The sequence below is a fragment of the Bufo bufo genome, chromosome 9 (assembly GCF_905171765.1).
Source record: "Bufo bufo chromosome 9, aBufBuf1.1, whole genome shotgun sequence".
NCBI classification, from domain to species: domain Eukaryota; kingdom Metazoa; phylum Chordata; class Amphibia; order Anura; family Bufonidae; genus Bufo; species Bufo bufo.
Window position 1 is genome coordinate 18,950,577 of NC_053397.1, and position 23,817 is coordinate 18,974,393.

The 23,817-nt window shown below is 44.3% G+C and overlaps 1 protein-coding gene across 1 annotated transcript in view; it reads right to left on the bottom strand.

Moving 5' to 3' along the window:
• Positions 1-17,457: 17,457 nt before the first annotated feature.
• Positions 17,458-23,817, bottom strand: part of IL17RC (interleukin 17 receptor C) — a 46,705-nt gene continuing 40,345 nt past the window's right edge. Inside the window, exons 16-19 of the mRNA XM_040408027.1 lie at positions 23,309-23,360; positions 19,684-19,779; positions 19,118-19,153; positions 17,458-18,398 (exon numbers count right to left, since the gene is read on the bottom strand). Of these exons, the coding sequence (XP_040263961.1) occupies positions 17,767-18,398; positions 19,118-19,153; positions 19,684-19,779; positions 23,309-23,360 (816 nt within the window). The 3' untranslated portion in view covers positions 17,458-17,766. The remainder of the gene's footprint in view (positions 18,399-19,117; positions 19,154-19,683; positions 19,780-23,308; positions 23,361-23,817) is intronic.

Below are 23,817 nucleotides of genomic sequence, written 5' to 3' on the forward strand. Positions count from 1 at the left end.
AAGTTATACATCTTCTTGTATACAGTGATATGGAGCATGCTGGTATAACCTGGTCATCTCCTGTATATAATTATATATGTACAGCTGGTATAAGGTAGGGATCGACCGATATTGATTTTTTAGGGCCGATACCGATACCGATAATTTGTGAACTTTCAGGCCGATAGCCGATAATTTATACCGATATTCTGGGAATTTTCATTTTTGAGAAAAAAAAAAAATTCATACACAAATCTGCTGAAAATTAATATGTTTATTGTTAATGTGTATTTTGGTTTATTGTTAATGTGTATTTTTTTTTTTTATAAATCTTTTTCATTTATACTTAATATTTTTGTATTTTTTTTTTTTTTTACTAACCTTTAGCCCCCTTAGGGACTAGAACCCTTGTCCTATTCCCCCTGATAGATCTCTATCAGGGTGAATAGGAGCTCACACTGTCCCTGCTGCTCTGTGCTTTGTGCACACAGCAGCATGGAGCTTATCATGGCAGCCAGGGCTTCAATAGCGTCCTGGCTGCCATGGTAACCGATCGGAGCCCCAGGCTTACACTGCTGGGGCTCCGATCGGAGGAGCAGGGGAGAGGGGATCCTGTGGCCACTGCCACCAATGAGTAATACTGGGTGGGGGGGAGGGGCGCACTGCGCCACCAATGTTTTTACTATTGGCCGGCATTGGGGTGGGGGGCGCACTGCGCCACCAATGATTAATACTGGGGGGCTCGGGGGGGGGCGCACTGCGCCACCAATGAAGAGGAGTCTTTCATTCATTCATATACAGGAGGCGGGAGCTGGCTGCAGAATCACATAGCCGGCTCCCGACCTCTATGAGCGGTGGCTGCGATCCGCGGCACCTGAGGAGTTAACTACCGCGGACCGCAGCTGCCGTTCATAGAGGTCGGGAGCCGGCTATGTGATTCTGCAGCCAGCTCCCGCCTCCTGTATATGAATGAATGAAAGGCTTATCTTCATTGGTGGCGCAGCGGCCACAGCCCCTCCCCTCCTCTTGTCTCCTCTCCTGCTATTGGCGGCAGCAGCAGCATCACAGGGGGAGGAGACACTGCTTCCTTCTCCCCTGTGCTGCGGAGGGAACACAGAACGCGCTGAGAGCAGCGCGTTCTGTGTTACCAATACGTTATCGGTATATCGGCAAAATAGATGCCGATACCGATAACGTTCAAAATCCTCAATATCGGCCGATAATATCGGCCAAACCGATAATCGGTCGATCCCTAGTATAAGGTATACATCTTCTTGTATATAGTGATATGGATCATGCTGGTATAACCTGGGCATCTCCTGTATGTAATTATATATGTACAGCTGGTATAAGTTATACATCTTCTTGTATATAGTGATATGGACCATGCTGGTATAACCTGGGTATCTCCTGTATATAATTATATATGTACAGCTGGTATAACCTGGGTATCTCCTGTATATAATTATATATGTACAGCCGGTATAAGTTATACATCTTCTTGTATATAGTGATATGGACCATGCTGGTATAACCTGGGCATCTGCTGTATATAATTATATATGTACAGCCGGTATAAGTTATGCATCTTCTGTATATAGTGATATGGACCATGCTGGTATAACCTGGGTATCTCCTGTATATAATTATATATGTACAGCCGGTATAAGTTATACATCATCTTGTATATAGTGATATGGAGCGTGCTGGTATAACCTGGGTATCTCCTGTATATAATTATATATGTACAGCCGGTATAAGTTATACATCTTCTTGTATATAGTGATATGGACCATGCTGGTATAACCTGGGCATCTGCTGTATATAATTATATATGTACAGCCGGTATAAGTTATACATCTTCTTGTATATAGTGATATGGACCATGCTGGTATAACCTGGGTATCTCCTGTATATAATTATATCTGTACAGCCGGTATAAGTTATACATCTTCTGTATATAGTGATCTGGAGCATGCTGGTATAACCTGGGTATCTCCTGTATATAATTATATATGTACAGCTGGTATAAGTTATACATCTTCTTGTATACAGTGATATGGAGCATGCTGGTACAACCTGGGCATCTCCTGTATATAATTATATCTGTACAGCCGGTATAAGTTATACATCTTCCTGTATATAGTGATATGGACCATGCTGGTATAACCTGGGCATCTCCTGTATATAATTATATATGTACAGCTGGTATAAGTTATACATCTTCTGTATATAGTGATATGGAGCATGCTGGTATAACCTGGGCATCTCCTGTATAATACATGCGATACCTGGGTTATACCAGCATGGTCCATATAACTACAAGGTGTATAACTTATACCAACTAATAGCCGCGGTTTTTCCACAGGGGAATCCGCCCGTAATCCACATGTGCAGGTAGCATTTAGGGCGGGTTCATCTGGCCACAGTGTTAGGCCGAATGCACACGGCCGTGAGCGGTGCGTGGTATGCCGGCCTGGATTCCTGCTGACAGCAAGAGCGCACGGCGTCATTGGTTGCTATGACGCCGTGCGCTTCATGCCGCCACTGCACTACAGTAATACACTCGTATGATCTATTTTTTGGCGGAACGGAAATACGGAAACAGCATGCACATGGAGTAACTTCCATTTTTTTTGCAGACCCATTGAAGTGAATGGTTCCACATACGGACTTCCCCCCCGACACAGGGTAAAACCCCAATCACTGAGCTGAGTCAGGGCTGGGACTGAGAGAGAGTCCAGACATCGTGACTCTAGCCTCTAAGATGGCGCCGCCAACCCGTCACCTCGCCCTGCTGCTGCAATATGGGGTAGACTGCGCCCTGCTGAGCCGCACACAGAACGAGGGCGTAACGTAAGTCATGATGAGTGTGGGTATTTTGCCAGCAGGGTGAGTGGCGCGCTGAGCGGCCATTATAAATAGAGATGAGCGAATTTCCGCTTATGAAATTCGTTCACACTTCGTTTGGTGGTAAAAGGTGAATTGCGTTATGGATTCGGTTACCACGGACCATAACGCAATTCTATGACAGAATGCACAGCCTCTAAAGGCATTCCGTTATGAATTCCGTCATAGAATTGCGCTATGGTCCGTGGTAACGGAATCCATAACGCAATTCACCTTTTACCACCAAACGAAGTGTGAACGAATTTAAAAATATGAAATCTCTAATTATAAATTTGTGAGCGGGGGGGCGCAATAATTGCTGTGCAGCCGCGCACCTGCGCAGGTAAGAGGGAACACTGCCCCTGATCCCTCTGTGTAGCCCTCATTAGAGGGGATTTGTTGCCCTTGATCAGCCAAGAGAGGACGCGGACCGCCGTCAGTACAGGTGTCTGCCATTCATCACCTACCCACTGATTATAATAATGAGGGTCCCAAGCCCCCCGCTCCTCCACAGTGTATGACTGCAGTACATTGACCCATTCAAACTCACCATGGTCGTGCGGTGAGGTGGAATAGGGGGCTTGGGACCCTGATTCTAATCATTGCCACCTGTTTATATCCGGCTTCCAAGCCGCCCTTCGTTTATTTTTTTGGGGGGGTTTGGTGGCCCTTACATAAAAATGATACTTGTTATTCAGATGGCACCAACGTATTCCGCACACACAGCAACAAACAAGTCAACCCTTACAACAAGAGGAATGAGGGCCTGGCTCGCAAGAGCTTACAATCTATGAGATGCCAGATTTCGCAGAACACGCCCCCCTTTTTGTGTGAGGGATTGCCCCCTTTTAGCACCGCGCCACCAACTCAATGTGCATTTGGACGCCAGGGCAAAATCTGTCACAGGTTACATCCAAGTCTGATCTGTAGTAGTGAGAAGTGCTTGTTAGGCCTCATGCACACGACCGTATGTATTTTGCGGTCCGCAAAACAAGCATCCGCAAAAATTACATACGGAACAGCCGGCCCCTAATACAACAGTCCTATCCTTGTCCGTAATGCGGACAATAATAGGACATGCGGACATACAGAAATTAAAAATGCACACGGAGTAACTTCTGGGTTTTTTTTTGCGGACCCATTGAAATGAATGGTTCCGCATAAGGCCCGTAAGAAAAAACCGGAACGGACACAGAAACAAAATACGTTCTTGTGCATGAGCTCTTAAAGGGGATTTCTCATTATAACCTGCATATCACCAGTTCAGATGCTGTTCTCATCTTGGCCACTAGGGGCCGCCAGTAAAACAGAAATGTCTTCTTCCAAATTGGCGCTGATTGTCGCCCTTTCAGATATTGACTGTGGTTGACGGGGCAATTTTAACTAATTAAAGGGGTATTCCAATGATCCCCAAGCCACTGGATGGGCTCAGCTGTTTCTATATCCACAATCGCCGCTCCATTCGGACTCCTCCGCACCGCGGTCGGTCTTGTGGTTAGGGGGAAGCATTCAACATTTGATTTGGATCGCAACGATCTGATCCCCCAACAATCTGGCGCTTGCATCCAGTTCATACTTCAGACTGGAGCAGCCCTTTAAATATCCAACAAGTTTCCACAAATTTCTTCTTAAAGAGACAGTGTCGCCCAAACTAACGCAAATATTATTATACTACAAATAATAAGAATACAGTATGTAAGATATACAAATTCTATAGGGTCATCATTTTAGGGCGTAAGTCCCCTATTCTGTAGCTCCGACTCTGAATTTTGGTGGCGCAGTTACCTCTGTTATAATGATAAGCTGCCGGGTCGGAATTTGTGCCGTGTTTATCGGCTTTGCTCTTTGTTCTCCATTAATCTTTTATAAGTCGACAGAAAATCACATCATCGGATCCCTTCCAGTGTCAGTGGTAATGAAAAGCAGAACAGCTCCACCTAGTGGCTACTGTACTCTGAAAAATAAAAGACTAGTAGAACAGGCGTGATAACTATTCGTTCCCCTCCTTACACAATTCCGTAGAACGGTCCTCGCCAAAAAGAGAGAAGTGGCCGGACATGCCTAGTCCACTGCAGTGAGAGGGATTACCTCTAAGCAAGAACTTAAAGGGGCAGTACTGAAGAAGAAGAAAAACATGGCTGCTTTTCGGCACCATCACGCCTATCTTGTCTGGTATTGCAGCTCAGGTCTATTAAAGTAAATGGGGCTGGGCTGCAGTACCTCACACGACCTGTGGACAAGGGTGGCACTGTTTTTGGAAGAAAGCAGCCATGTTTTCCTAAACCTACCCCAGTAGCTTCCTTGTTATGGTGTTTGTAAGTAACTTGAAGGGAATTTTTATGTAAGGATCGGGCGTTCAACCACTGGGTTTCCCCATATACCCTGAGAATGAGGACGCACGGTCCTAGACGTGGGTGGGGGTGACGGTAGTACATGAGGAAGTAACTGAGTGCATTAAAGATGATAGGCTAGAAAGCCTGAGGTGGGGAACCCCTATACAGAGGCTGCTGGACCGCCTCAGACAGCGGGGCGGGGGCGACTGCTACCTCTGCACCCCCTATAGTGACGCCCCCTAGCACATATATACACTGCGTGCAGAATTATTAGGCAAATGAGTATTTTGACCACATCATCCTCTTTATGCATGTTGTCTTACTCCAAGCTGTATAGGCTCGAAAGCCTACTACCAATTAAGCATATTAGGTGATGTGCATCTCTGTAATGAGAAGGGGTGTGGTCTAATGACATCAACACCCTATATCAGGTGTACATAATTATTAGGCAACTTCCTTTCCTTTGGCAAAATGGGTCAAAAGAAGGACTTGACAGGCTCAGAAAAGTCAAAAATAGTGAGATATCTTGCAGAGGGATGCAGCACTCTTAAAATTGCAAAGCTTCTGAAGCGTGATCATCGAACAATCAAGCGTTTCATTCAAAATAGTCAACAGGGTCGCAAGAAGCGTGTGGAAAAACCAAGGCGCAAAATAACTGCCCATGAACTGAGAAAAGTCAAGCGTGCAGCTGCCAAGATGCCACTTGCCACCAGTTTGGCCATATTTCAGAGCTGCAACATCACTGGAGTGCCCAAAAGCACAAGGTGTGCAATACTCAGAGACATGGCCAAGGTAAGAAAGGCTGAAAGACGACCACCACTGAACAAGACACACAAGCTGAAACGTCAAGACTGGGCCAAGAAATATCTCAAGACTGATTTTTCTAAGGTTTTATGGACTGATGAAATGAGAGTGAGTCTTGATGGGCCAGATGGATGGGCCCGTGGCTGGATTGGTAAAGGGCAGAGAGCTCCAGTCCGACTCAGACGCCAGCAAGGTGGAGGTGGAGTACTGGTTTGGGCTGGTATCATCAAAGATGAGCTTGTGGGGCCTTTTCGGGTTGAGGATGGAGTCAAGCTCAACTCCCAGTCCTACTGCCAGTTTCTGGAAGACACCTTCTTCAAGCAGTGGTACAGGAAGAAGTCTGCATCCTTCAAGAAAAACATGATTTTCATGCAGGACAATGCTCCATCACACGCGTCCAAGTACTCCACAGCGTGGCTGGCAAGAAAGGGTATAAAAGAAGAAAATCTAATGACATGGCCTCCTTGTTCACCTGATCTGAACCCCATTGAGAACCTGTGGTCCATCATCAAATGTGAGATTTACAAGGAGGGAAAACAGTACACCTCTCTGAACAGTGTCTGGGAGGCTGTGGTTGCTGCTGCACGCAATGTTGATGGTGAACAGATCAAAACACTGACAGAATCCATGGATGGCAGGCTTTTGAGTGTCCTTGCAAAGAAAGGTGGCTATATTGGTCACTGATTTGTTTTTGTTTTGTTTTTAAATGTCAGAAATGTATATTTGTGAATGTTGAGATATTATATTGGTTTCACTGGTAAAAATAAATAATTTAAATGGGTATATATTTGTTTTTTGTTAAGTTGCCTAATAATTATGCACAGTAATAGTCACCTGCACACACAGATATCCCCTTAAAATAGCTAAAACTAAAAACAAACTAAAAACTACTTCCAAAAATATTCAGCTTTGATATTAATGAGTTTTTTGGGTTCATTGAGAACATGGTTGTTGTTCAATAATAAAATTAATCCTCAAAAATACAACTTGCCTAATAATTCTGCACTCCCTGTGTATATATATATATATATATATATATATATATATAGGTCCTGCATGGTTGATGATGACATGTAAGGGCGGACAGTAGGAGCCTAAATTGGTTGCTAGTATGATTTCCTCCATGTCTTTTTTATGTTTTTAGAGGGATATTCCCATCTCCGCCATCTTCTGTGGATGCCAGGGTGACCAGAGTAATGGGATCAGCCGAGGGGGCTGTGCTTTGCTGTTTCCGTAATTCTGGCCACAAAGACGGTTATTCCGAGGTATGAACGCAGCGTATAGTTATCACCTGGATCACATGTAGATGAAAGGGTTGATATACGATTTCTTCCTCGGTCACGTCCTCGTCCCTGTTATCAGTGACTTATGGTTGTGATTGGGGTCAAAGTTTAGAAGAATTGCCGGCTTGGTCTCCTCACGTGATCGTTACCTGGCCTAGGCGACCTTTGATCAGTCTGACTTACAGTACAGACCAAAAGTTTGGACACACCTTCTCATTCAAAGAGTTTTCTTTATTTTCATGACTATGAAGGCATCAAAACTATGAATTAACACATGTGGAATTATATACATAACAAACAAGTGTGAAACAACTGAAAATATGTCATATTCTAGGTTCTTCAAAGTAGCCACCTTTTGCTTTGATTACTGCTTTGCACACTCTTGGCATTTTCTTGATGAGCTTCAAGAGGTAGTCCCCTGAAATGGTTTTCACTTCACAGGTGTGCCCTGTCAGGTTTAATAAGTGGGATTTCTTGCCTTATAAATGGGGTTGGGAACATCAGTTGCGTTGAGGAGAAGTCAGGTGGATACACAGCTGATAGTCCTACTGAATAGACTGTTAGAATTTGTATTATGGCAAGAAAAAAGCAGCTAAGTAAAGAAAAACGAGTGGCCATCATTACTTTAAGAAATGAAGGTCAGTCAGTCAGCCGAAAAATTGGGAAAACTTTGAAAGTAAGGGCTATTTGACCATGAAGGAGAGTGATGGGGTTCTGCGCCAGATGACCTGGCCTCCACAGTCACCGGACCTGAACCCAATGGAGATGGTTTGGGGTGAGCTGGACCGCAGAGTGAAGGCAAAAGGGCCAACAGGTGCTCAGCATCTCTGGGAACTCCTTCAAGACTGTTGAAAGACCATTTCAGGGGACTACCTCTTGAAGCTCATCAAGAGAATGCCAAGAGTGTGCAAAGCAGTAATCAAAGCAAAAGGTGGCTACTTTGAAGAACCTAGAATATGACATATTTTCAGTTGTTTCACACTTGTTTGTTATGTATATAATTCCACATGTGTTAATTCATAGTTTTGATGCCTTCATAGTCATGAAAATAAAGAAAACTCTTTGAATGAGAAGGTGTGTCCAAACTTTTGGTCTGTACTGTACATGTTAGGCAATTGCTCAATGGACACCTATCATCAGGATCTATGTACTAGCAGGAGCATTTCCAAAATAAGGGGGAGTCATGGAGTCTTCATATCGTTAGCGGATTTGTATCTCAGGAGGCTTCAGGTGCATATTTTCTGGCGCTTTACACTCTGCTCGTACAGTCGTGTTTTACAAAATACTGCATGTTATAATAGGTCAATTCGGTCCCAGGTAGAAACAGTCTGAGGAATTGCCATTTGAGTAATTCCCAGATAACATTGTTTGTTTAACCACCTCAGCCCCTATAGCTTAAACACCCTTAAAGACCCTGAAAGACCAGGCCACTTTTTACACTTCTGACCTACCCTACTTTCACCGTTTATTGCTCGGTCATGCAACTTACCCCCCAAATGAATTTTACCTCCTTTTCTTCTCACTAATAGAGCTTTCATTTGGTGGTATTTCATTGCTGCTGACATTTTTACTTTTTTTGTTATTAATCGAAATTTAACGATTTTTTTGCAAAAAAATGACATTTTTCACTTTCAGTTGTAAAATTTTGCAAAAAAAACGACATCCATATATAAATTTTTCTCAAAAACATGACAGGTGCTCAAAAAAATAGTTTGGGTAAAAAAAAAATGGTTTTGGTAAAAGTTATAGCGTTTACAAACTATGGTACAAAAATGTGAATTTCCGCTTTTTGAAGCAGCTCTGACTTTCTGAGCACCTGTCATGTTTTCTGAGGTTCTACAATGCCCAGACAGTACAAACACCCCACAAATGACCCCATTTCGGAAAGTAGACACCCTAAGGTATTCGCTGATGGGCATAGTGAGTTCATAGAACTTTTTATTTTTTGTCACAAATTAGTGGAAAATGATGATTTTTTTTTTTTTTTTCTTACAAAGTCTCATATTCCACTAACTTGTGACAAAAAATAAAAACTTCTATGAACTCACTATGCCCATCAGCAAATACCTTGGGGTGTCTTCTTTCCAAAATGGGGTCACTTGTGGGGTAGTTATACTGCCCTGGCATTCTAGGGGCCCAAATGTGTGGTAAGTAGTTTGAAATCAAAATGTGTAAAAAAATGATCGGTGAAATCCGAAAGGTGCTCTTTGGAATGTGGGCCCCTTTGCCCACCTAGGCTGCAAAAAAGTGCCACACATGTGGTATCGCCGTACTCAGGAGAAGTTGGGCAATGTGTTTTGGGGTGTCATTTTACATATACCCATGCTGGGTGAGATAAATATCTTGGTCAAATGCCAACTTTGTATAAAAAAATGTTAAAAGTTGTCTTTTGCCAAGATATTTCTCTCACCCAGCATGGGTATATGTAAAATGACACCCCAAAACACATTCCCCAACTTCTCCTGAGTACGGAGATACCACATGTGTGACACTTTTTTGCAGCGTAGGTGGGCAAAGGGGCCCATATTCCAAAGAGCACCTTTCGGATTTCACCGGTCATTTTTTACACATTTTGATTTCAAACTTCTTACCACACATTTGGGCCCCTAGAATGCCAGGGCAGTATAACTACCCCACAAGTGACCCCATTTTGGAAAGAAGACACCCCAAGGTATTTCGTGATGGGCATAGTGAGTTCATGGAAGTTTTTATTTTTTGTCACAAGTTAGTTGAATATGAGACTTTGTAAGGAAAAAAAAAAATCAGAAAAAAAAATCATCATTTTCCGCTAACTTGTGACAAAAAATATAAAATTCTAGGAACTCGCCATGCCCCTCACAGAATACCTTGGGGTGTCTTCTTTCCAAAATGGGGTCACTTGTGGGGTAGTTATACTTCCCTGGCATTTTCCAGGGGCCCTAATGTGTGGTTTGTAGGTAAATGACCTGTGAAATCCTAAAGGTGCTCTTTGTAATGTGGGCCCCTTTGCCCATCTAAGCTGCAAAAAAGTGTCACACATCTGGTATCGCCGTATTCAGGAGAAGTTGGGCAATGTGTTTTGGGGTGTCATTTTACATATACCCATGCTGGGTGAGATAAATATCTTGGTCAAACGCCAACTTTGTATAAAAAAATGGGAAAAGTTGTCTTTTGCCAAGATATTTCTCTCACCCAGCATGGGTATATGTAAAATGACACCCCAAAACACATTGCCCAACTTCTCCTGAGTACAGCGATACCAGATGTGTGACACTTTTTTTGCAGCCTAGGTGGGCAAAGGGGCCCATATTCCAAAGAGCACCTTTCGGATTTCACCGGCCATTTTTTTACAGATTTTGATTTCAAACCACTTCTCACGCATTCGGCCCCTAAAATGCCAGGGCAGTATAACTACCCCACAAGTGACCCCATTTTGGAAAGAAGACACCCCAAGGTATTTCGTGATGGGCATAGTGAGTTCATGGAAGTTTTTATTTTTTGTCACAAGTTAGTGGAATATGAGACTTTGTAAGGAAAAAAAAAAAATCATAATTTTCCGCTAACTTGTGACAAAAAATATAAAATTCTAGGAACTCGCCATGCCCCTCACGGAATACCTTGGGGTGTCTTCTTTCCAAAATGGGGTCACTTGTGGGGTAGTTATACTGCCCTGGCATTTTCCAGGGGCCCTAATGTGGGGTAAGTAGGTAAATGACCTGTGAAATCCTAAAGGTGCTCTTTAGAATGTGGGCCCCTTTGCCCACCTAGGCTGCAAAAAGGTGTCACACATGTGGTATCTCCGTATTCAGGAGAAGTTGGGCAATGTGTTTTGGGGTGTCTTTTTACATATACTCATGCTGGGTGAGAGAAATATCTCGGCAAAGACAACTTTTCCCATTTGTTATACAAAGTTGGCATTTGACCAAGATATTTATCTCACCCAGCATGGGTATATGTAAAATGACACCCCAAAACACATTGCCCAACTTCTCCTGAGTACGGCGATACCACATGTGTGACACTTTTTTGCAGCCTAGATGCGCAAAGGGGCCCACATTCATTTTATGAGGGCATTTTTAGACATTTGGATCCTAGACTTCTTCTCACGCTTTAGGGCCCCTAGAATGCCAGGGCAGTATAAATACCCCACATGTGACCCCATTTTGGAAAGAAGACACCCCAAGGTATTCAATGAGGGGCATGGCGAGTTCATAGAATTTTTTTTTTTTTTGGCACAAGTTAGCGGAAATTGATATTTATTTATTTTTCCTCACAAAGTCTCCCTTTCCGCTAACTTGGGACAAAAATTTCAATCTTTCATGGACTCAATATTCCCCTCACGGAATACCTTGGGGTGTCTTCTTTCCGAAATGGGGTCACATGTGGGGTATTTATACTGCCCTGGCATTCTAGGGGCCCTAAAGCGTGAGAAGAAGTCTGGAATATAAATCTCTAAAAAATTTTACGCATTTGGATTCCGTGAGGGGTATGGTGAGTTCATGTGAGATTTTATTTTTTGACACAAGTTAGTGGAATATGAGACTTTGTAAGAAAAAAAATAATAATTTCCGCTAACTTGGGCCAAAAAAATATCTGAATGGAGCCTTACAGGGGGGTGATCAATGACAGGGGGGTGATCAATGACAGGGGGGTGATCAATGACAGGGGGGTGATCAGGGAGTCTATATGGGGTGATCACCCCCCTGTCATTGATCACCCCCCTATAAGGCTCCATTCAGATGTCCGTATGTGTTTTGCGGATCCGATCCATGCATCAGTGGATGCGTAAAAATCATACGGACGTCTGAATGCAGCCTGACATGGGGGTGATCAATGACAAGGGGGTGATCAATGACAGGGGGGTGATCAGGGAGTCTATATGGGGTGATCACCCCCCTGTAAGGCTCCATTCAGATGTCCGTACGTGTTTTGCGGATCCGATCCATGTATCAGTGGATCCGTAAAAATCATACGGACATCTGAATGCAGCCTTACAGGGGGGTGATCAATGACAGGGGGGTGATCAATGACAGGGGGGTGATCAGGGAGTCTATATGGGGTGATCACCTCCGTCATTGATCACTCCCCTGTAAGGCTCCATTCAGATGTCCGTACGTGTTTTGCGGATCCGATCCATGTATCAGTGGATCCGTAAAAATCATACGGACATCTGAATGCAGCCTTACAGGGGCGTGATCAATGACAGGGGGGTGATCAATGACAGGGGGGTGATCAGGGAGTCTATATGGGGTGATCACCACCGTCATTGATCACGCCCCTGTAAGGCTCCATTCAGACGTCCGTATGCGTTTTGCGGATCCGATCCATCTATCAGTGGATCCGTAAAAATCATGCGGACGTCTGAATGGAGCTTTACAGGGGGGTGATCAATGACAGGGGGGTAATCAATGACAGGGGGGTGATCAGGGAGTCTATATGGGGTGATCAAGGGTGAATAAGGGGTTAATAAGTGACGGGGGCGGGGGTGTAGTGTAGTGGTGCTTGGTGCAACATATTACTGAGCTACCTGTGTCCTCTGGTGGTCGATCCAAACAAAGGGGACCACCAGAGGACCAGGTAGCAGGTATATTAGACGCTGTTATCAAAACAGCGTCTAATATACCTGTTAGGGGTTAAAAAAATCACATCTCCAGCCTGCCAGCGAACGATCGCCGCTGGCAGGCTGGAGATCCACTCGCTTACCTTCCGATCCTGTGAGCGCGCGCGCGTTGACAGGAAATCTCGGCCATCGCGAGATGACGCGTATATGCGTGACTCTGCGCAGGTCTGCCGCCTCCGGAACGCGATCCTGCGTTTATTCGGTCCTGAGGCGGTTAAAGGGAGTGCATCCCCACGAAATTCATTGTGAAGCCAGGTACAAAGGCTTGTAGGGCTAGCGCAGCCGAATGTAATGATACCTTTCACTTAGCGTTCCATTTCATCTATATGCACATGGGCAGTTAGGTGCACTGAGGGCGGGCCCAAGTCACTGTGTGCACCTTTGCTCCTCCTGCTTTCTGATAGCCCTTCCCTCTCCTTCTTGATTGACAGGGCTAGGCGAGATGACTATGAAGAAACCTGACCCTGTCAAACAAGGAGAGGGAGGGGCCGGCAGAGGGAGCAGGAGGAGCAAGGGTGCACTGATTGGCTTGGGCCCGCCCTCAGTGCACTTAACCGCTCATCTGCATATAGATTAAAAGGAATGCTTGGTTACACAGAGAAACGCCCCTTTTAACACAAATTGGCATAATTCTGGTTTGGTCGTGGGACCGTCCTGTGAAAAGCAGGACTGTTGGCAGGTAATCTTTAAATACGTTTAGCTTACTGATCCTTGCTCGCTTAAAAAGCGGATGTAATAACATGGCGTCCATGTGGCGGCACATCACGTGACTGCAGCGATCAATACTGGTCCAAGCGGATGTCCTGTCTGTAAATGGTGCATGACTGGGACGGTATAAAATCAATGAGGACTAATTCAGACGACCATATCTGTATTTACGGTCTGCAAATTGTGGATCCGCAAAACACGGATACCAGCCGTGTGCATTCCGCATTTTACGGAACGGCCAGCCCTATGAGAAAAATAGCGGACAATAATATGACAGGTTCCATCTTTTTTGTGGGGCCGGGGAACGGAAGCATAGATGCGGACAATGAGATGAATGGGTGGTTGCGGACTCATATATAGGGTCGTGTAAATGGGCCCTTATTACAATTTTTTCCCACATAATATGGACATGAATGACCTCAATTGGATACTGCACTAGTCAGGCCCGAGGCTCCAGAAGATGCCCCTGGCAGTCCCCATACCGTCCCCGTCAGGTTTCATACAATCCGTGACCTCGAGGAAACCGGACCCTGAGGTTATCCTTGCATCGGGTTGTGACGTTCCGATAAGAGCAGCTTCACATCTAATCTTGTGAGAACACACAGGGCTGGGCTCATTAACTTATCCTGGCGCTGATGGTTTGCATTCAATATTTACATGGCCGTAATGTAGATTAGGTCTCATTTCCATGGTGCCTTGTGCTCAGTATTGGACACTACCTCTACAGGGTGACCTGTACTTTCCTAAGGCAGCAGACATGCCCTGCATCTACAGTGCCAGCTCCTGACCTAGGAGAGCAAATGGGCATCATGAAGGGGAATACGCTGCTAAAAACCTCCCTTCTACAGTGTCTCTTCGTGTATTACACAGTCAGCCATTTTTTGAAAGGGTAACCATGTAATATTACATTTGTCCAGTAGTGGCCGCTGCTGCAGCCCACCCCTGGCGATCGATCGAGGTCTCTGTAGCGAGTGGCAATCACTTGATCAGTTGGATCTTCGTAGGTGGTGGAAAGTAGTATATAGAGTCCAAAGACGTGGGGAATATGACATAACGATGACCATGTTAATAATAATAGCCTTTACATTTCTTGAGCAATCTTGCTGCTTATAGTACTCATTACGAGGTTGGGCCCCTTTTCAAGTTCTGCTATGGGACCCCATGTTTACTTGATATACCTCTGCTTCCTTCTGCCCCCTGTAGAGGTGGCCACACACAAGGACCAACTTTGCATTCCATTAGTCCCAGCCCAGGATGGTGGACGTGTAACCCCCAGAGTTGTGTTACGAAACTCTTCTACCCGCTACAATCTCCTAAGAGCATTAACCTTGTCATCTGATGTAATTTTACATTATATCGTTCACAGATGTGTATAAACCATGTTAAATGTATATTGCTGTCATTTCCATGTTCACCAGCAGGTGGCAGCAATGTGTTAGCAAGGATTTAAAGGGGTATTCCCATCAACAGTTTTATACTTACCTGCGGCAAGCGCGACGTTCACTTCCTGGATTTGGCTGGGGGGGCTCAGTCAGCTTGATTGATGTCTTCTCCCGGCTGGGCTGCGCGCTGTCTTCAACGCGCACGCCGCCGCACATGCGCCATGGTGGCCTGTATAGTACAGAGCCAGCGTGCGCGTTTGCGGCTCTGTACTATACTGGCCAGGAAGAAGTGATCATGGCTGCGTGCGCGGCCGGGAGAAAATCTTCAGTCTTCTGTGCAAGCGCGGCCACGGGAGTCGACAGGCGAGAGGTGGCCGTAACCAGGGGAGACGAAAGACAACAATCAGGTAAGAGGGGACTTATTTTCTCAAAAAGGGTGGGAATTGGGTAATAAAATGTATTTACAAAAATGATCACTGTCAAATCATTAACAGATTTAAGGGTCCATTCACACGTCCGTTGTTTCTTTCCTGATCTGTTCCGTTTTTTGCGGAACAGATCTGGACCCATTCATTTTCAATAGGTCCTGAAAAAAAATCAGACATTGAGCTGTCCGTTTTTTTTCAGGACCCATTGAAAATGAATGGGTCCAGATCTGTTCCGCAAAAAACGGAACAGATCAGGAAAGAAACAACGGACATGTGAATGGACCCTTACAGTGATCATTGTGATGGGAATACCCCTTTAAGTTCAGTTTAGTACATCTAAGCTGGAATAGTTAGTTCCAGCTTAGCTCCCCCCTCTGTGAGCAGAGTGGGTTGTGCCCATATCCTGCAGCATGGGAGAGAAGGAAGTTAGTGAGGAGTGTAGCCCACCCCCTGCTAGGAGTAGGGTGTGCATGTTAGGAGCTCCCAGAGATAGGGAACCAAACCAGGATCTTGTCTCGGCTGAGACATTGATCATCATCCCCAGCCTGGGGCCTGAGCCCTGCAGCCTCGGCTGGATGAAGCAAGCAGACAACTCCAGTTCCAGGAAGAAAGCATACCCTGAGAAGATAAATGTGAGTAAAGTCCAGAGACCCAGGAGAAGCCATATTCCACCTCAGCTAGTCAGTCCCCAGACAGAAGATAGAGAGTGCAGAAGCCAAATTCCTGCCACAGTATAGAGCTAACAAGCAGACGTCCTTTCCTGCAAGCTCCAGGTACATGAGAGAGCAGAAGATAAATTCCTGCCAACCATTGCCAATACCTGCTGGGACCTAAGACTAAATCTGTATCTTGCTTGGATGAAAGTTACAATCAGTAAAGACAAGTTTGAACTTCACCTAATGGTCTGGACATCAATTTCTGCTGCAAATTCCTCTATTATTCCTACTAGCACTACACTTAATTTATTGCAAGTGAGCCAGGATCCAGGAGTCCAGCCGTACCCAGGTAGGAGACACCGTTGACACCATTATCACCACCATATGGAGATATTACACCACTCTGGCATTCCTAACCTGGGGCGTGAGTTATAACACCTTGGAGGGCCCTGTGACAGTACCCTGCGCACACTGCAATTGGCGTCACGAACAAAACTATAGACTAGCACCTACACCTGACCCAGCCATTGCATAATTTGGCGTCAGAGTGCATACCCCAGTCCAGCTCATTGCAGACGTATGACCATTAAGGATATGGGCAATGCACTACAGGGTGAGGCCTCTTGCACACGACTGCAAAACAGTCCTATCCTTGTCCGTAATGCTGACAATAATAGGACATGTTCTATTTTTTTGTGGAATGAAAATACAGACATACGGAAACAGAATGCACACGGAGTAATTTCCAATTTCTTTGCAGACCCATTGAAGTGAATGGTTCCGCATACGGTCCACAAAAAAAAGACACGGAAAGAAAATATGTTCGTGTGCAAGAGGCCTGAGAGAGTATGAAAAATGGGCAGATCATCCCACCACACCCCATAGAGTATATTACATGTATGTCGGACGAACCCTCTGATTTCATCAGAATCGGCCAACCATCTAATGTGTATGGGGATCTCCCATTTCAACATGCTTGATCCTTTTGTCCTCAAGGAGACGCCCTGTGTGATGACCCTTACCTTAGGAAAAAAAAAAGGTTTAACGTGTTGTCCCTGTTTACAGTGTCCACTGGGTGGGGTCAAGATGCGTAGGAGTCCTTCAGACTGAGCCCTAAACATGCCCATCTAGGCTGGTAAATTTGGGGTTTGTAGGCCCTGCACAGGAACGCCCCCAAACTTACTGTAAATGCCCACTTATGGGACAGCCTGAATTTGATGGAACTGAATTTGCTACACCACGTCAGGTTTGGTCCACATCTCGCGCATGCGCTGCATATAATGCTTCCTGCGCAGTGGCGGTTGCTGGGAGTCTTTTTAACTGCACTGTAATGCATTTAGTTTAATGCCTACACGGGACAGCTACAATAACAAAAATAAGGTTTTATTTCCTTCATTATTTTCTCATTATCATGACGATAATTTTCTTGAATTCCCAGGTGAGATTCACAAATTAAGAAATAATTACAACAAAAATACATATACAGACAACAGCGAAAACTGCAGTCACGTTTCATAGAAACAAATTGAGAAATTGCTGAACGCAGCGCCAGTCTCGTACCATTCCTGACTCATCAAGAGGAGCGGTGAGGACTTCTGGGCAACGTCCCGGGTCCTTCCGCCCTTTAATTGAACACTGTTGTTCACTCGCTTCCGAGTCAAGTTTGTCCTTCAGCTTATGTGTACTTGTATCCTCCACCATGTTTTTATGAAACTTTACTTGGACTTTGCACTAAAGGCTGTAATTCCACCGCGACACTTCCTGTCAGTTTTGGTTTGTCCTTGCCGGACAGTCTCTCCCGGATTGTGTTGGAAAGTCTCTTTGCTTGCTTACGGCCAAGTTTTTTGACATTGACTCCTGCAATTTCCTTTAATAACTTTTCAAGACGTAATGGTAACTCATAGATGGGGACTGATGTGAATGGTTCTGGGACAACATCCGGACAGGAGGGACTGAAAGTGGCAACAAGATAGCGCCCTTTGGCCTTCTGGTTGCAAAAATCAGACTGTACACAGTTTAGCACAGCTCCAAATGACTGGTAAGGATCCGGGTCCCTGTGTTGCGTTGCGTCCTGTGCCTGATATGCAATGTACCTCTTTCTGGCTCCTTCAGAGAAAAGGAGGATGATCAAGCCATTTTTCTCCAAAACTTTAGATTTTTGCTTGTGGTACCAAGGCAGGGGACCAATTTTACTCATATCAATACGATGCCACTGGTCCAAGACGACATCCAACTGGAGATCCTTCAAAGAAGAGGCAAATATTCTCACCAGGACTTCATATTCTTCGTCATCAGGAGAATAGAGAATTAAGACTGAACGATTATTGAAGATTTCACCTGAGAAAAAAAAAAAATTGGATATTGGTCATTGACGTCATATACAGAGATGGGACTTACATTCAAAGGCTCCTACTCCAAAGATACGCATAAGACAGCAATGTTCCTTGAGAAGCTGCTGCTTTTTATCCTTGAGGAAACCCACTGTGATGTGACACACAAAAAATACATTGGGATGTAGTCTATTGCAAGCCCTTGACATTATCTAGCCCACCACTCCAGAAGAACTCTCTAACCAACGAATAGGAAGCCATTCTATGTCTTGGGTGACACCACCATCCCAACAGGACTCCAGAACTAGATGGTCCTCCAGAAGGGAGACTCAAACGGCTGTATCACATAATACAATGTAGATGCTGCAAGTCGAATGTTGTCTGAAATGTAGGGTGACAACAACGGTGAGTTCCAGTTATGGTGCTCATAGTGGTCAAAGTGAGTGGTATGGGACCCATTCTAACATGAATGGAAGACCTACCCAGGCTAGGACGATCCAACATGACCTCTTGATGCATACCATGATGGTATTGCTGTTTATGGATAAGCATACTAATACAGTTCCGGGCTTGTAGGCATCTACCATAACAAGATTAGACCTGTGCACTAGCCAGGCACTGTATTCCAGGAAACTACAATTAATGATGCTGGGAACTCATTAAGGAATGTATTAGTTATCAATTTATGAGGATGACGGTAATTATAGCCTTATAAGTAGTACTTACGGGGAGATTTTTCTGCGGTCATCGCCTTTAACCACTCTGCAAGACAAAAAACAAATGAATAAAAAAAAAAAAAAAGCTCAATTGACTCCAGCAATCTGCTGATCTCATCTGGGAGGTTGTAGCTGGCAACACATTTTCCCTACAGCGGCCACTACAGGAGAAATGCAGTATTACACGGTGAATGCGAGACCCTGTGATTCCATGTTGGGCCAAGTCCGGTAGTAAGCGAGGCAATCTTTCTTAGAGGGGGAGATAACCCCCTTTAAAGGATGTGATCCTGCTCCTGGCGTCCCCAACAAACAGCTGATTTTGCTGGGGGAAGCCAAGACATTCAAATGAATGGCTGATCAGAATAGGAGCCACTTCTTTAGAGAGGGTGGTACTGAGCGCGGGACCGCCGTCAATAATATCAATATTCCCTAACTAGGCATATGAACGTTTTTTTTCTCAGTAAGACAACCCCTCTAAGTCATTTAAACCTTTTAGGACGCCATTACAATGGGCATATACACCCAAACATTGGGGAGGCATATATATATAGCACAATACTGTGACGTAAAACTTACTTATGAGATTCTCATTCTTTAGGAGTAAAACCAGCAGCACACAAGCGATGGCCAAGAGGCACAACACCCGGGACCAATTCCATCTGGACCTTATATCTGAAGAAACAGCAAAACACGTAAAAATGATTAAATGCGCAAAATGTATGACAAGTAGTCGCAAAACAATATGGCATATTTACTAATCCGGTGTAATGCATCCATGCCCCTTGGAAAACCACAACCCTTTCCTCTAAGCCACACCCATCCAGGGCCCCAAAAAAATGTCTAATACATCATAAATATAATGCACAATGGAGCCACAGTTCTGGCGCTTTTAGCTCCGTAAATCTCCCCCAGCGCAGCTGATCTTTATATTTATCTTTTATATTCCAGCGTTTCTCCTGGATAGGTCATCTATGTCAGGTTGGTGGAGGCTCAGCCGCTGATTTATCCAAATGACCCCTACCCTGGAGGCAATCACTCCTGAAATCATTCAGCGCATGCGCAGATACAGCAGCTCATGTATCTGCACAGGACAGGACGCCTCCAGGTCAGCGGGTAAATCCTCCATCTTCCTTCCTGGCCGCCACTGTTTAGAGGCCAGCTCCATGGATAGTACAATTGGGTGCTCATGTTATAAATGAGAGGGATTGGGTTTTCATAGGATAGTGTCCAGAAAGGTTATGGCGTCATAGAAGCTCTTGTAGAAATTGGAAACCCCCTTTAATTTATTCATGTAGGGTGTAGGCGAAATCCTTTCATGGCATTGTAGGCAAAGAACCAGATAGCAAAAGTGAAAGAGAAAAATGTAAACGATTCCAAGAAATGATACTCTACCAGGAAATGGAGGCATGAGACTTTGTGATTTTATTGACTACATCGCTGATAGTGACATTACTGTGTCCCACCTATAGCCCGGGATCACATAGTACTTCTACCTGGCCTTTATGGGGTACATATAGCACCTATGCCCAGACAGAAGCTTACACTATGGGGCCATACTTTCCTGTGCTTTTTGGAGCCCCAGCTCTGATAGAAGAGATGTAGCTATGTGAGAGAGCAGTTACACCAGGATCTTGGTGCCTCAGGGAGCCCAAAATATGGCTTCTCTGCAGTGGTGGACATAAAGAAGAAGGGACCCCATAGCAAAGATCTAAATAGGTGCCCCCTATTAGGGTCCATTCACACGTCCGTATGTGTTTTGCAAATCCGCAAAACACAGACACCGGCAATGTGCGGACCGCACATCGCCGGCACTCTCATAGAAAATGCCTTTTCTTGTCCGCAATTGCGGACAAGAATAGGACATGTTCTATTTTTTTTTTGCGGATGCGGACAGCACATTCCGGCCCCATTGAAAATGAATGGGTCCGCACAATGGCGGAACGGATGCGGACCCATTTTGCGGACGTGTGAATGGACCCTTATGGTGCAGGATTGTGCCATCCAGGACAGTAAGGCCCAGTGCTTGTTTTTCCCTACATGCCCTTTTTATGACGCAGAAGGTCCTATTACACCTACAGATAACGCTAAGATCATCGCTACCAAGTGTTCATATGAGCGCTCGTTAGCGATGATCTGGCCGTGTAATACTGCCGCCGATTACCCGATGAACGAGCAAACTAATGGAGTCTTTCTTGGTATTTGGAGTCTGTCAATATGTTTAAAAATCTTAGTTTGCCGGCGGCAGATCATGCCGTGTAATTGGCACTCTGCTGCCGGCAAACAATCATTCAGTATAGGGACGAGCGACGGCATTAGCAATCGCTCATCCCCATACTGGGGAGAAGATCTCCTCCGCTAGCGAGCAGCCGATTGCCAGGAAGGAACGCTTCCCTGCTTAAGCCAGTTCCTCAGCCTTTTGTTTGCTAAGGGGAGTCCAGCACAGGTTCATACCACCTAATAGTAAAGGGGACGTCACGTGAACAACCTCGGGCCCCTCATCTTGTAGGAGAATGGTCTGCCTCTAGGGCTGTGATGGCTATCCTCCGGCTGTGGTAAACCTACAACTCCAACGATGCACGCTTGCTTGGCTGTTCTCAGAACTCCACAGAAATGAATGGAGCATGCTGGGAGTTGTAGTTTCACAACAGCTGGAGTGCCGGAGGTTAGAAATCACTGCCCGGCTATGGTATGTATGCCCACAACCTGCTCTGTGGAGGTGATAAGCTGATGGGTTTGACAGCTTGCACTTACTGAAGGAGATTGTAAAATTAAACATTTGATTAGATGTCCCAAAATGCCTAAATTTTATCAAAATGGTGGAATGATAAATTTGATACAACGGGCTAGACAAGTTAGGCAGTGGAAAAAATAGGTAAAAGACATAATAATAATAATAATAATAATAATAATAATAATAAAAAAACACAAATAATAATACTATTTATATAATAAAACACAAATAAAAAGATAATAAATATTAAAAATATAACATTAGTAAATAATAAAAACTTAACATAATAAAACATGTAATAAATTATATTCATAACAAAAAGCACACAATAAAAAAATAATAACACAAATAGTAATACTATTAATGTAATAAAACAAATAAAAACAATAACAATAAAACATAATAAAATTCGTAATATATAATAATAATAATTCAAAAAATAAATAAAAACATAATAATAAAAACAATAACATAATAAAATATGTAATATAAATGAATAAAACCGCATAAATAATAATAATAGAATAAAACACTTTTTTACTCCACTTTTTCGTGCATTTCCCTGCATGATCCCGGCTGTTTTGCCTGCTCTATTGGCTTCCCCTTTTGTGAAAGGTTCCGGGCCAGTAATGGTTACAATGTAAGAGTGAAGCAGATATTTCACATTGTTCCCTCGAGCAACAGGAACATTTTACATTTTAGAGGAACCAGACCTCACAATGAGCTGATTGTAATATGACTAGGAAGCTCTGATAGATGTGGAAATATAATAGCAAATGATGTTCTGGGATTTTCCTCTCGGACCAAGTCGGGCATCAATTCAAATATTGAGAGGTACTCATTTACCGTATATGCCTGTCCTGCTACACTACAATACTTTGGCACGCAGCATGTGTCACGCCCAAAATCGCTGTGTAGCCGTGGCTACTTTCACACTGGAGTTTTGGCTTTCCGTTTGTGAGATCCGTTCAGGGCTCTCACAAGCGTCCAAAACGGATCAGTTTTGCCCTATCGCATTCTGAATGGAAAAGGATCCGCTCAGAACGCATCAGTTTACCTCCGTTCAGTCTCCATTTCCGCTCTGGAGGCCGCCTGCAGCGTTTTGCTGTCCGCCTGACGAAACGGAGCCAAACGGATCCGTCCTGGCACACAATGTAAGTCAATGGGGACGGATCCGTTTTCTCTGACACAATCTGGCACAATAGAAAACTGATCTGTCTTGGCTATGTTACAGATAATACAAACGGATCCGTTCATGACGGATGCATGCGGTTGTATTATTGCAACGGATCCGTTTTTTGCAGATCCATGACGGATCCGCCCAAAACTCAAGTGTGAAAGTAGCCTGAAGACCTGATCCTGCTGCTATAGGTCATCAAAAGGAATTCTATTTGTATAAACAATTGAGGACTGAAGATATATAAACATATATCCACATATATAAACTACTGCACCCTGCCACGTACTTACACTTAGCCACATTGCAGGCGTAGAACTCACGATTTTCATCCAACTGGAAGATCTATAGAGAAAGATAACCATTGCGTCAACTACAGGAGCGAGTGGATGGATATAGGGGGTCTCACCTCCAAAATGAACTAATGACTGCACTGCATCATTATAACTAGGACACCCGTAAAACAAATAATAAATGCCTCCCTTTGTGTTTCAGTTCATGTTCAACATCTTTGCTGTCAGTGAATGGAAACACCTTCAAAGACGTATCATATCTTACGGCTTAAAGTTTGTTACAATTGTATCCAGCCGAGGAAGTTCTGAGTGAAGTAAACAATCTGCCCTCTAGGTTGACACATTTTACCCACACTGATACATTGTAGCAACTACCTGGATGGGAGAGAGATTTAGCTCACAGAGGATTGTCTAGGCAGGATACAATTGTAGCAAACTCTCAGCTGTATGGATATAGATCTGTATGGGTTTCTGATCCTCTGGATGTTGTCACCTTGAAGATTTGTGGC